The 14,813-nt window shown below is 41.5% G+C and overlaps 1 protein-coding gene across 3 annotated transcripts in view; it reads left to right on the top strand.

Annotated features, from left to right (window-relative positions):
* Positions 1–14,813, top strand: part of uvrag (UV radiation resistance associated gene) — a 334,856-nt gene that overhangs the window by 178,708 nt on the left and 141,335 nt on the right. For all 3 annotated transcript variants that reach the window (XM_041198896.1, XM_041198894.1, XM_041198893.1), the window contains 2 exons: positions 4,935–5,022; positions 10,336–10,396. In XM_041198896.1, coding sequence (XP_041054830.1) covers positions 4,935–5,022; positions 10,336–10,396 — 149 coding nt within the window. The remainder of the gene's footprint in view (positions 1–4,934; positions 5,023–10,335; positions 10,397–14,813) is intronic.

Genomic DNA, 14,813 nt, shown 5'->3' on the forward strand with positions numbered 1-14,813 from the left:
AGGTTTGTTCCAGCCATTAAAATATTGATTGTTATGGGTCTTTACTTAGTGCAATGTATTTTAGCAATATCAGTGCAGATTAGATCAGTGTGCAGTAGTTCAGCTGCATTAACTTGCGAGGGCTTGTTTCTTTGTCTGTTGAGGTGTCTAGAGAGATGGTATTACTCACTGGGACAGCATATGACATGTTTGTGGAGCTTGTGACGGCACAAGCCATCACCGGATAGAATTGGTATTCTCTTGTACGTAGCTCAGTGATGAGATTTCTTGGAAAGTGCATTTCTTAGCTGCGCAATGGTTTAACAACTTGTATGGAGGCTGGTCCGCACATTGTGTAGTTTAGGACTGTACATGAGCAGTAGTCAAAGTAGTGTGCAGAGTGGATTTTGTAGGCATTTCTGCATTGTGGTAGGCTTTGGGCTTCAGGGGTGTAACCAACTCGAACAGCTGCCCTTCTGTTTTTCTGCTAAAATTAGTTGTCTTCTGTGGAGCCCAGCTCCTTAATTACATATGTTCTGGCACAGCTACAACAGTGGTATTTATCCAGCAATGTGAAAAATTGTCCAGGTATGTCCTGTTCCCAAAAAGCAGGACAAATTCAATCAAGCCCATTACCACCCCATTAATCTACTCTTGTTCATTGGCAAAATGATGGAAGATGTCGTTGACTATCTTGCTCTGAGCAACAACCTGCTCACTGATGTTCAGTTTGAGTTCCACCAGGGTCATTTAGCTCTGGACCTCATTGCAGCTTGATACAAACATGGACAAGAGAGCTAAACTCCAAGGGTGAGGTGAGAGTGACTGCCCTTGACATCAAGGTAGCATTTGATCGATTGTAGCATTAAGGAGCCCCAAAACTGGTGTCAATGGGAATCGGGGGAAACCTCTCTGCTGGTTGGAGTTATACCTAGCACAAAGAAAGATGGTTGTGGTTGTTAGAGGCCAATCATCTCAGGCTCAGGACATGGCTGCAAGAGTTCCTCAGGGTAGTGTCCTAGGCCCAACCATCTTCAGCTACTTCATCAATGACCTTCCCTCCATCATAAGGTCAGAAGTGGGGATGTTTGCTTATGATTGGTCAATGTTCATTATTCTTGACTCCTTAGATACTGAAGCACTTGGTGTCCATATGCACCAAAATCTAAACAACATTCAGGCTTGGTCTGATAAATGGCAAATAACATTCCTTCCACACATGTGCCATCTCCAACAAGAAACAACCTAGCCATCTCTCCTTAGTTAGGTTCTTAGGTTCAAACATTGTTAGTTAAATAGCCTAGTTAAACAGGGAGCTGCATGAAGTGGCGGTTATCTGTCAATCAGCTGAAAGTAGTTGCCCTCTATAGGTGTTAATTTGTGTAGCAGAAAGCTAAGCTAGCTTTTGAATCATCAGAGGCTCTGAAAGCAGAGATTTTATAAACCCACACGCAGAAAGGGGCACGTGTACACCAGACTCTGCCTGACTGAGGTATTGATTGAGTGAGGAGTTGGAAACTGGGGGCAGAGGGGGAAAGAGGTGCTCCTTTTTCTACATTTCCTCCAGACTGCAGTGGTTGGTAAGTTCCTTCCTTGTCTCCAAGCTAGGTGAATGCAATTATCTATAAATTGCACTGTAAATTATTAATTGTGTAAATAATTAATTGGCTAATTAAATAAGGTTGGACAGAAATGGCAGGGCTGGTGATGTGAAGCGGCTCAGGAAGGCATCTCAATACCACCTTCTCGAGGGCAATTAAGGATGGGCAATAAATAATGGCCTAGCCAGTGACACCCACAGTCCATGAGCGAATAATAAAAAAAAGTGCCTCTATTTCTCTCACCAAAGATGCTTCTTAAAACCTGCCTCTTTGACCAAGCATTTGGCATTCGGCCCATAAAGTCTGTACTGACACATGAGAAACATCTGACCTACCTATCTAACCACATTTACCAGCACTTGGCCCATAGCCTTGAATGTCATGACATGCCAAGTGCTCATCCAGGTACTTTTTAAAGGATGTGAGGCAACCCGCCTCCACCACCCTCCCAGGCAACGCATTCCAGACCTTCTTGACTCCTTCAGATTCTTGACTCCGTTCTCTCTCTCCCCTTGCCCAGTCTTTTCCCACCAACATCCGTGATTCCTCTGATGCTTTACATCATATCAACAACTTCCAATTCCCTGGTCCCAACTGCTGTCTCTTCACCATGGACGTCCAATTCCTCTCCACCTCCATCCCCCACCAGGCTGTTCCTTGAACAGAGACCCGAATAATCCCCATCCACCGCTCCTCTCCTCCGCCTGGCTGAACTTGTTCTTTCACTGAACAATATCTCCTTAAACTTGACTCACTTCCTCCAAATAAAAGTTGTGGCTATGGGTACCCATATGGGGCCCAGTTATGCCTGTCTCTTTGAGGTATGTGGACCATTTCTTGCGCTAGTCCTACTCAGGCCCCCTCCCATAACTCTTTCCCCGGTACATCAATGACTGCTTTGGTGCTGCTTCATGCTCTCGCCTGGACCTGGAAATTTTTTAAAATTAATTTTGCTTCCAATTTCCACCCTTCCATCACTTTCATATGGTCCATCACAGACACTTCCCTTCCCTTCCTTGACCTCCCTTTCTCTATTTCTGGTGATAGACTGTCCACCGATATTCATTACAAGCCCACCGACTCCCACAGCTACCTCAACTACAACTCCTCACACCCTGCTTCCTGAAAGGACTCTGACCCATTCTCTCAGTTCCTTCGCCTTCATGCATCTGTTCTGGTGATACCACTTTCCAAAACAGCGCTTCTGACATGTCTTCCTTCTTCCTCAACTTTCCCATCCATGGTGGTTGACAGGGTCCTCAACCGTGTCTAACCTATCCCCCACGCCTCTGGCCTCACACCTCCTCTCCCTCCCAGAACCATGATAGAGTCCCCCTTGTCCTCACTTTTCACCCCACCAGCCTCCACATTCAAAGGATCATGCTCTGCTATTTCCGCCAACTCCAGCATGATGCCACCACCAAACAACATCTTCACTTCACCCCACCTTTGCCGGTATTCCATAGGGCCCATTCTCTCCAGGACACCCTGGTCCACTGCTCCATCACCCGCTACACCTCAACCCCCTCCCACGGCACCTGCTCGTGCAATCGCAGAAAGTGCAATGCCTGCCCCTTTACTTTCCCTCTTCCTCACCGTCCAAGGCCCAAACACTGTTTTCAAGAGAAGCAGCACTTCACTTGCACTTCCCTCAATTGATTTACTGCATTTGCTGCTCCCAACGCGGTCTCCTCTACATTGGAGAGACCAAACGCAGACTGGGTGACCACTTTGCGGAACACCTTCGGTCTGTCCGCAAGCATGATCCAGACCTTCCTGTCGCTTGCCATTTCAGTACACGATCCTGCTGTCATGTTCATGTCTGTCCTTGGCCTGCTGCAATGAATCAGTGAAGCTCAACACAAACTGGAGAAAGAGCACCTCATCTTGCGATTAGACACTTTACAGCCTTCCGGACTTAACATTGAGTTCAACAATTTCAGATCATGAACACTCTCCTCCATCCTCACCCCTTTTTGATCTCCTTTTTCCAAATATTTATTTTTTTAATTTTTATAGATTTTTTCCCCCCACCTATTCCAATTATTATTATTTTTCAAATTTATTTCCAGTCATTGTTTTATCCCCACTTTTTAGCATATTTTGATCTTTTCTCCACACCGTCCCCTCCCCCACCCCACCTCCACTAGGGCCATCTGTCACTTGCTCATCCTGCTTTCTGCTCTTAATGTCACCATTAGCATCTCCTTTAGCCAGTATCACCACCATCAACACCCCTTCAACCTTTTGTTTATGACATCTTTTGCAATCTCTCCTTTGTTCTATCCAGCCTTCTATCCAGCTTTACCTGTCCCATCCCCTTTAAACAGTATATATTTCACCACATTTTTACTTCTCTTTAGTTCTGAAGAAGTGTCATATGGACTTGAACTGTTAACTCTGTCTTTCTCTCCACAGATGCTGTAAGACCTGCTGAGTTTTTACAGCAATTTTTGTTTTTGTTCCAGATTTCCAGCATTTGCAGTATTTTGCTTTTATACTTCATTGAATGTTCAACAGAAACCAAGCCTCTTTCTCCCTCGTCCATCCCCACCCCCTTTCTGTTTCTTCCCCTTTCCTTTTGTTTTTTCCAATAATTTATATAGATATTTCTTTTCCCACCTATTTCCATTATTTTAAAATCTTTTATGCCCTGCTAGCCTTTCCACCCCACCTCCACTAGAGCTGTACCTTGAGTGCCCTACCATCCATTCTTAATTAGCACATTCGTTTAGATAATATCACCACTTTCAACACCTGTGTTCTTTTGTCTGTGACATCTTTTGATTATCTGCTCCTATCACTGCTTGCTTGTCCCTACAACCACAGCACCCCCCTCCACTTCTCTTCCCCCCCCCCCCCCCCGCCCCCCTCCACCCACCTTAAACCAGCTTATATTTCACCCCTCTCCTTAGATTCACTCAGTTCTGTTAAAGGGTCATGAGGACTCGAAACGTCAACTCTTTTCTTCTCCGCCGATGCTGCCAGACCTGCTGAGTTTTTCCAGGTAATTCTGTTTTTGTTTTGGATTTCCAGCATCCGCAGTTTTTTTTCTTTTTGTTTATTTTTCCTATTTCTCTTTGTCTGATAACTACGTGTCTATTTTTCACCAGCTGTGAACAGAAAAATCTTTCAGTTATTATGGTGTCTTTCACAGCCTCAGAGGACATTCCAAGGTGTTTTGCAGTCAGAGGTAATTTTAAAGTGTTGTCACTGTTGCAGTGTAGGGGGCTAGTTTGGACACAGCATGCCCCCTCAGGTGTACGTTGGAAATGAAGGAAAATTCCTTCAATTCAACTGTTGTTAAGTTGTTTGCAAGTACTGTGTTAAGTAACATCTCACTTTATTTAACAGAGAGTACTTCCTGAAGACTAATGCTCAACTGAATATTCGGTGTCGGCAGCTGTTGTCGGAACTGTCATACGTTTATCCTATTGAAGTGGTAAGGTTATTGCGCATTTTATTTTCACATCTTTTTCCAATATGCCTGAGTTTCAGGTTCTCAGTACAGAGAAAATGCTATGTGCTGTTACCAGATGAGAAGGTAGACAATCCGCGGAGGAGCTCCTGCCATTATCTAAAGGCACAAAGCTGCTTTCTTTCTCCATTGTTGCCTGGTCCTCTTGTGTTTCTCCAATGTTTTGGAAATTTGCTTCTTCAGAATTCATGCCTTACTCCTTGTTATTTTCATGATGAAGCTACCATTTTAGACAACAAGTGCTGGAGCATTTCAGAATGACTGTTCTGATATGCTCCTTATGTGAAAATGGAATTACCAACTAGTGACCCTCTAGTTAAGAAGGGGGCATAGAAGAGCTAAGTATTGTTTCCCTGCGATTGAGCTGGCTCCAAGATGATTGACCTGATGAACAAAGGTCAGATCCAGGCCAACTCTGTAGTAGACTGGGTAATATGAGCAGGCAGATCTTCAGTACTCTAGGGCACTATTAATGATTGACCACCCAATCTGTTGGAGGAATAGATCTATCAGTTGCAATTTACAATACTGCATGCCATGCTTTAACGTATGGGACTGTCTTAACTGCAAAAGCAGTGGGAAGCTTGCTATTGCTCTGCCAGGGTGTTAAGCAGTTCTAAGTATTTAGATCCTAAGGTCTTTGCAAACCGGGTGGTCCCTAAGTTTGTGTGTCAGTGAGTAAGTGAGGTTAATTATGAATGAATTAAACTTGGAGACCTGGTACACCAAGGATGATAATAGCCTTCACCAGAATATAGACTGGTGAAAAGGACAAGCTCATGGAAGATGAAACAATGCAGAGAAGTATGAAGTGATACATTTTGTCAGGAAGAATGAGGAGAGGCAATGTAAACCAACTAGTACAACAATAACTTGCACAGCACTTCTGGCATAGTAAAATGTTCCAGGGTGCTTCAATGCAGCATTGCAAAACAAAATTTAACACTCAGCCACACAAGGGGGATATTAAGGCTTGGTCAAAGAGGTGGCTTTTGAGAGTGTGTTAAAGGAGAGAAAAGAGGCAGAGAGGTTTGAGGAAATTCTAGGGCTTGCGGCTTTGCCAGCTGAAGGCATGGCTGCCAATGGTGGAGCAATTTAAATTTGGGATGCTTGAGAGGCTGGATGGAAGGAACACAGATATCTGGAGGCTTGCAGGGCTGGAGACCTGGGGGTGTACATCCACAAATCTCTGAAGGTGGTAGGACAAATTGAAATGGCTATTCGTGTTTTGAAACAATGTACAGGACCTTTGGCCTGCTGCATACTGCATTGAATACACAGTAAGGAAGGTATGTAAAACATTTTAAAAAAAAAACACCACTGGTTAATCCTCAACTGCAATATTGTGTTCAGTTCTGGATGTCACATTATAGGAAGGATGTCAAGACCTTGGAGCAGAAGCAATGAAGATTTACTAGATTGGTACCAGAGATGAAGGATTTCTGTTATGTGGAGTAATTAGATAAGATTCTCTTTTTGAACAGGGGAGATTTAAGGGGAGGTTTAATAGAGGAGTTCAAAATTGTAAAGGGTTTTGATAGACTTAAACAATACTGCTTTCTTTCCACTGGCAGGACAGCCAGTAACTAGAGGACACCGATTTAAAATTTATGAGCAAAAGAGTTAGAATTGGGGGGGGTGGGATGAAGATTTTTTTTACACAGCATGTTATGATCTGACGTGCACGGCCTGAAGATATGGTGGAAGCTGTTTCAATATTAACTTTCAAAAGGAAAATAGTGGCTTAGCGGCACTAATTCGATAACACTTCCAAATTGTACAAGTACAGTGGACCAAATGACCAGCTTCTGTACTGTAGTATTCTGAGAATTTCTCCAGATCCCACATGTGGATTGCATGTTCCTCAAAAGGGAAATAGAATTGTGTATTTTTCAATGCTTTTGTTTAGAGACGCTCCAGTATGATTTTTGTATCTAGTATAGTTTTTCTGTTTATGCTAGGTACCTGGCTACCTTAAAAATCCAGGTGAGAAAACACCTTAATCTGATATCTCCTTTTTGCATCTGTGTGGTATATAATATCTGTCATTGAGAAAGTGCTGGAATCCATTATTAAGGATTTTATAGCAGGATACTTTCCTCTGCCTGTTCAAATCATAATTATCTATCATGGCTTTGTGAAAGGGAAATTGTGTTTAATTGATCTGCTGGAGTTCTTTTTGTGAAGTAACATTCAAGGTGGATAAAGGGGAGCTGGTTGATGTGATGCACTTGGGTTTCCAAAAGGCATTTGTCAAAGTACCACATTAAAGGCTACTGCAAATAAGAACACATATTAGCATAGATAAAGGGCTGGTTGACTAACGGGAAGCAGAGAGCAGGCATAATTGGGTCTTTTTCGGATTAACAAGCTGTAACTCGTGGAGTACCAGCGCTGGGTCCTCAACTATTTATAATCTATATCAATAACTTGGACGAAGGGAGCGAATATATGGTAGCTAAATTTGCTGATGGCACCAAGATGGGTCAGAAAGTAAGTTGTCAAGAGGAGATCGAATGTCTGCAAAGCGATATAGGCAGGTAAAATGAGTGGGCAAAAATTTGGCAGATGGACTATGACATGGGTATATGTGAATTTTTTCACCTTGGCAGGAACAATAAAAAAGCGGTATACTATTTAAATGGAGAAAGATTGCTGAACCCGGTGGTGCAGAGGGATTTAGGTGTCCTGTTACATGAATCACAAAGTTAGTGTGCAAGTGATCAGGAAGGCAAATGGTGTTTATTGCAAGGGGAATGGACTATATAAGGGATGTTTTACTGTACAGCTGTACAGGGCCTTGGTGAGATCACATTTGGAATGCTGTATCACATTTTTGTCTCCTTATTTAAAGAAAGATATTGCTTCAGAAGCAGTTCAGAGATGGTTCACTGAACTCATTACTGGGATAAAGGGGATGTCTTATGAAGAAAGGTTGAACAGGTTAGGCCTATACCCATTGCAGTTTGGAAGAATGAGAGGTGCTCTTAATGAAACAAACAGAATCTTGAGGGGACTTGATAGGGTGGATACAGGGAGAATGTTTCCTCTTGCAAGTGAGACTAAAACTAGGGGGCAGAGTTTAAAATAAGAGGCCTCCCTTTTAAGACAGAGGTGAGGAAAAGCTTTTTCTCCCAAATGCTCATTGCTGTGTGGGATTTTCTTCCCCAGAAAGTATTGGAGGCTGAGTCTTTATCTCACTCTGCCTTAAATAAATTCAGATTATTGTTAGGCAAGGGAGTCGAATGTTATAGGGAGCAGACAGGAAAGTGGAGCTGAGACCACAGCCTGATCAGACATGATCTTAATGAATGGTGGAGCAGGTTCAAAGGGCCAAGTGGCCTACACCTCCTATGTTTGTTATTTTCGTAACTGAATGAAAATTCTTTGGTGGGTCACCAACATTAGCGTGAGTCCTACCAGTTTGTTGTGCAGTATGTTGAAGTTGTAAATACATGTGCCACTGTGCAGCTGTGATGTTCTCTTTAAGGTATAAAATAATTTTGAATTGAATTACTGATGTTAGACTTGCTTAGAACTTGCAACTATGTTTTCTTTCGCCCTTCCAAAAAGAGCAAGGACTGTGTGGGGGAGGTGTGGGATGGTGCTGATGTTTTAATAACAGAAAGCAAGCAAGAGGTCTGAAATAGAGAAGGGAACATTGCAAAGTTTTGGACTAGAGAAGGAAAAAAAACTCAAATTCCACTTTTAATTTATAGCTTCATGAAAGGAACTATTATTTTTGACTCCAAGTAACTGCAACTATTTCAGTCACTCCACTATTGTAATATCTTTCACCTTACCACGATTATAATTGCCCTGTCCTTTATGCAGTGTGGATTAGGAACATATATGTGAACAGACATTGGCCATTCATTTAGTTCTGCCGTTCACTTAGGTTATGGATGTTCTATATCTCAGTTTCATTTACCTACCTTTGTTCCATGTTCATATCAAAGTTGAATATTGCCAAAAAGCTATGTTGCCAAACTTATGTTGTCTTGCACTATTCAGGACAAACTCAAGAATGCCAAATTTCAAACGATCATAACAATTTATTCTACAAGGTAAAAGGGTGCTGGTTGATTGACAAGTTGACTCTGACAGAGGTGTTACCATGAGGGAAGCAATGGGGAACTGTAGGCTCCCCAGCTCCCAGGTAATTCAAAAAGCTGTGAGGCTTACACACTTCTCTTTTGTTTGCAGAGACCATGTTCCTGTGTATGAATGTATGTTGCTTCTAGCAAGCATAATGAGCCACGTTATGAGCTCGACTGATGATCATAAATTGGTTGACTTGTTAACCACTCGGCATCCTTTTCTTTGTTACCTGTAGTATAAATTGTTGTGATGGTCTGAAAATTGGCATTCTTCAGTTTGTCCTGATGATTGCAAGGCGAAAAGGCTTTCTTTTTAGCAATATCCACACCCTTATCTAACAATCTATCGATTTCAATCTTGAAAATGTCAATAAACCTGGGGAGAGTGATTCAGTTTCCATTATCCTTTATGTTGGAAAAAGTGCTGCTTAATTTCTCTCCTGGGTGGCCCAACATTAATTTTAAGATTATGCTCTCATTTTCCAGATTCCCCACCAGAGGAAATAGCTTCTCTCAATCTACCCTAACAAATCAGTTTATCTTTTTAAACTTAATTAGATCACCCCATAATCTACTAAATTCAATAGAATCCAAGCCAAGTTTATGCATCATTCCTTTCAAATTTAACCCTTTAAGTCATGGTATTCTGATTAATCTGCTCTGCTGAACCTCATTCTGATGAATTCCAACCAAAGCTTTGAAGTGCAGTGCCTAAAACTGAACACAGCACTTGAGATGAGTTTTGTTCAAGACTCCGTACATTGAAGCATCACTTCCTGACCTTTGAATTGCGGTGTCTTTGAGATAAAGGGCACTATTCCATTCGCCTTTTTAGATTTAGATTTTAATGATTTGTGTAAATGAACCTCCTTGCACCATAAGGAAGTATTGTGGTTTGTCTTTCTGATTTAATTTTGGGAGATGGATATCTGAATTCGGTATTCCTTTTTGATGTGGTTCTACACACTTGAAACCGATTTAAGTTTCAAAACTGTCCAAGTATTTCATTGAATTCTGCAGTAAGAATAAATAGCACAGGGTAAGGTAGCTTTAAATTTAACATCTGTGGCTGGCTTCAATTTGAAGTTTAAAATCGAGGTTTATGTTCGTATCCCTGTACACAACATTTTCAGAAATATCAACTGTTGTAAAATTGCTCAATTTTTGTCTTTTACAGAATGATCAGAAGGATTATTTTATGTGTGGAGTCAAACTACCAAATTCAGAAGACTTTCAAGGTATATAAATCTGTTTGTATTTTAAAGTACTTAGTTACCTTGTTTCTTGAGTGACTAACCTAAATACAAATGTGAGTTTGATTTATATTATCAAATGAAAAAAAAATTACCAATGAAAAGAATTTTGCTTACAACTATATATAAAAGAGGCAAGATTTGATATAGCACACTCTGGATCTAGCTTTACCTCTTTAGCTGCATGATGTTTGTACATAAAACTGTTTTGAGTGGATGCTGCAAAGGCACCCTCTTCAGTTACACACTCATTGGGACCCTTTCTCTTTTCAAATGTCCTAGTTGCAATGCTGTTGCACCACTGTACTGGTGTATTGATATGTAGGAATAGTATCTCAGTATTCAAGGCACCATAGCAGGTTATAGATTCTGTTTGACAGTGAGATTACTAGTCTCATAGATTTCCATTATAACTGCCCTTTTCATTTCATAAATGAAAAAAAATATTTGTAGGTTGCAGTGGAACATAACGTAAAAATAAGAGCAGGAGTGGGCCATTTGGCCACTTGAGCCTGCTTCACCATTCAACTGAATCATGGCTGTTCTGCTGCAATGCAGTTTTCCCATACTATCCCCAGATCCCTTGATATTTTTAACATTTAGAAATCTAGTTGTTTGGTAGTACAGAACTTGAGCATTGCTGAATAAATGAGACATACTGTTGAAGCTTTCATCTTGCACTTATCAGGACAGACGTAAGGATACCAATTGTAAAGGGAACAACAATTTATATTGCATGAGAAGAGAGTGCTAATTGGTTGGCAAGTGGACTCTGGTAGATGTGTTGCCATGGAGAATGCAGCAGGGAACAGTTAACGGCCAAACTTCGTTTAAATTTAAAACAGGCAGCTTGAATCTGGTCAAGGCGTTCCCATGGGGAATGAACCAGGGAATGGCTGACCTCAAACTTTTGTTTAATTGAGTTTGAAAAGGGCGCAGAGTGTGGCAGGGACTTCCATTAGTTGGAAAGGATGTGGAGAGCGGGAGAAACTTCAATTTGGAAAGAGCGAGGAGAGCGGCAGGGACTTCAGTTTGGGTACCTTGCTGGGAATTGGAGCAGAGCGGACCTGTGGGAGACAATCAGGAGCTGAGGAGCGCACTGTTTCAGCTGCTGTGAGGATGCAGTCTGTGAAAAAGAAGAAAAAAATAATCGTGACATCACAGGAAGCTACTAAGTTGATTGGCTGGTAAGTGCTGAGTCTAAGGGACAGTGAGAGAGAAACCAGCTTAGGACAGGTGAGTTAAGGTAGATCGAGAATGAAAAAGAACTAAAACTTTAAAATAATAATCCAAAATTTGACAACTTTAAACTTAAAATCAAACGAAGTATTTTTTAAAAAGCAATAAAAATAAAGTAATTTAAACAAACACCTAAAACACATACCTGGTAGTTAAGAAGCATATAACCTTTAGTTGTCAGTGGCACTATCATTCAATAAACACAGTAAATTGTAGCACACATAGGAAGAAAGTAATTAAAGTAAATTAACTAAATAACAAGTTAGAATGGCGGGACAGGTGTTATGTTGCAGCTGAGATATTAGAGCTCTTGGATGCATGGCACAAATGTCTGCAGGAAGTGTAAGCAGCTTGAGGAATTCTGGATCTGGATTATTGACCTGGAAGCCAAAATACAGACACTGCGCAACACAAGGGAAGGGGAGAAATACCTGGTTACTTTGTCACAGAAGACAGTCAGACCATGTCGAAGAGAGTCACCTGTCTTGGTTAGCGGTGAGGAGGTAGGAGGATGTGACTGTCAGTGAGGCAGGTAACGAGACCAAGCAGACAGTAGGGGAGGAGCCTCGGGCATTGCAATTGTCAAACGGGTTTGAGGTGTTCACAACCTTTGTGGATGAAAGCGAAGTCTGCTAGATGGACGAGCTGGCTGGCCATGGCACTGAGGTACAGGAAGCCATTCAAGCAGGGGGGAGCAAAAAGGAATGTAGTGGTAGTAGGGGATAGAATAGTGAGGGGGATTGACACTGTTCTCTGTAGCAAGGAACGAGAGTCCAGACGCCTACATTGCTTGCAAGGGTTCAGGGCATCTGCTCAGAGCTTTAGAGGAACTTGCAGTGAGAGGGGAAGGATCCAGTTGTCATGGTCCATGTAAATGCCAATGACATAGGTAGAACTAGGAAAGAGGTTCTGCAAAGTCATTATGAGGACCTAGGTACCAAATTAAGAAGCAGAACCTCAAAGGTAATAATTTCTGGATTATTATCTGAGCCACATGCAAGTTGGCATAGGACAGAAAAGATTAGAGAGACGAATGCATGGATCAAAGACTGATATGGGAGAAGTGAGTTCCAGTTTGTTGGGGCACTGGCATCAGCACTGGGGAAAGTGGGGGCTGTACCGTTGGGACAGTTTACACCCGAACCATGCTGGGATGAGTGTTCTCGCAAATCACATAACTAGGGAAGTAGGGCTTTAAACTAAACGAGGGGTGAGGGATCAAGCTTGGGTAGAGGTAGCAATTCAAGGTGTAGAGTCAAGACAGGAGAGCAAAATAGTAATATGAGAAATGAAGGTCAGAGAATGGCAGGAAGAGACAGAGAGAAAAAACCTAAGGATACATCAACAGTCAAGACTAGATGTTACAAAGGTAACAAAAAGACAAAACTCAAGGCTTTCTATCTGAATGTATGCAGCGTTCATAACAAAGTAAATGAATTTGATGGCTCACATTGAAGTAAGTATGATCTGATAGCAATTACGGAGAAGTGGCTGCAGGACAACCATGTTTGTGTCCTTAATATTGAAGGGCACATGACATTCAAGAAGAATAGGAAGCAAGGTGAAGGGATAGCACTGTTAATCAAAGAGGGCATTGGTGCAATAGTTAGAGATAACCTTGGTTCAGGAGATCAGGATGTAGATTCTATTTGGGTAGAGATGAGGAATAGGAGGAAAAAAAAGTCATTAATGGGAGTGGTCTACAGGCCCCCTAACAGTAGCCACAGTGTAGGACAAAGTATTTGAGAAAATATTGTGTACTTGTGATAAAGGGACAGCAATAATTATGGGTGATTTTAATCTACACAAACTGGAAATATCAGATTAGCAGTTGTAGACTGGATGAGGAGTTCTTGGAATGCTTTCGAGAGAGTTTCTTGGCGCAGCATGTTCTGGAACCAACCAGAGAGCAGGTTATATTAAACTTGGTATTGTGTAATGTGACAGGATTAATTAGTGACCTCAGTAAAGACACTCCTAGGTAGCAGCGACCACAATACAATTGAATTTTACATCCAGTTTGAAAGGGAGAAGAGTGGATCTAAGACTAATGTCTTAAATGGCCCTTATTTAAGTTTGTGGGGATGAAAGCTGAGCTAGCTGAAGTGAACTGGGAAACTAGGCAATAGGATAGATCAATAGAGAAGCAGTGGCAGACATTTAAGGGAATATTTCAGAGTATTCAGAATAAGTACATCCCTACTATAAAGAAAAATTCTAAGGGGAGGACACAATATCCATGGTTAACTAGAGATGTTAAGGAAAGCATCAAACTTGAGGAAAAAGCATGCAACTCCGCAAAGATGAGTGGCAAGACAGATGATTGGACAGAATATAAAAAACGCTAGAGAATGACTAAAAGGTTAATCAGGAGAAAGAAATTAGAATATGAGAGGAAACTAACTAGAAATATAAAAAACAGATGGAGTTTCTACAGGCACTTAAAAAGGAAAAGAGTAAGTCAAGTGAATGTTGGTCCTCTAGAGAGTGACAATGGGGAGTTAATAGATAATAAGGAAATGGCGGAAGAAATGAACAAATATTATGCTTCTGTGTTCACTATAGAGGATACAAAAATACATTCCAGTAATAGTTGCAAATCAGGAGGTGAACAGGAGAAAGGAACTTGGTGAAATTGAAATCACAAAGGATCTGGTACTGAGCAAATTGGTGGAGCTGCAGGCTGGCAAGTCCCCAGTCCCTAAGGACTACATCCTAGGGTCTTAAAAGAGGTGTCTAATGAGGTAGTCAATGCGCTGGTGTTGATTTTCCAAAATTCGCAGATACTGGAAAAGTTCCATCAGATTGCAAAGTAGCAAATGTAACCCCTCTATTCAAGAAGGGAGGGAGGCAGAAAATAAGCAAATTATTGGCCAGTTAGCTTGACGTCTGCTGTGGGGAAGTTATTAGAATTGATCATTAAGGAGATTATAGCTGGGCACTCAGAAGAACTCAAGGCAATTGGGAAGAGTCAGCATGGTTTTGTGTAAGGAAAATCATGCTTAACCAATTTATTGGAGTTTTTTGAAGGAGTAACATGTGCAGTGGAGCCTGTAGACGTATTGTACTTGAATTTCCAGAAGGCAATTGATGAAGTGCCACGTCAAAGATTATTATTTAAGATAAAAGCGCATGTTGTGATGGGTAATATTTTGCATGGATA

Source organism: Carcharodon carcharias, chromosome 11, assembly GCF_017639515.1.
Source record: "Carcharodon carcharias isolate sCarCar2 chromosome 11, sCarCar2.pri, whole genome shotgun sequence".
In the NCBI taxonomy this organism is placed as follows: domain Eukaryota; kingdom Metazoa; phylum Chordata; class Chondrichthyes; order Lamniformes; family Lamnidae; genus Carcharodon; species Carcharodon carcharias.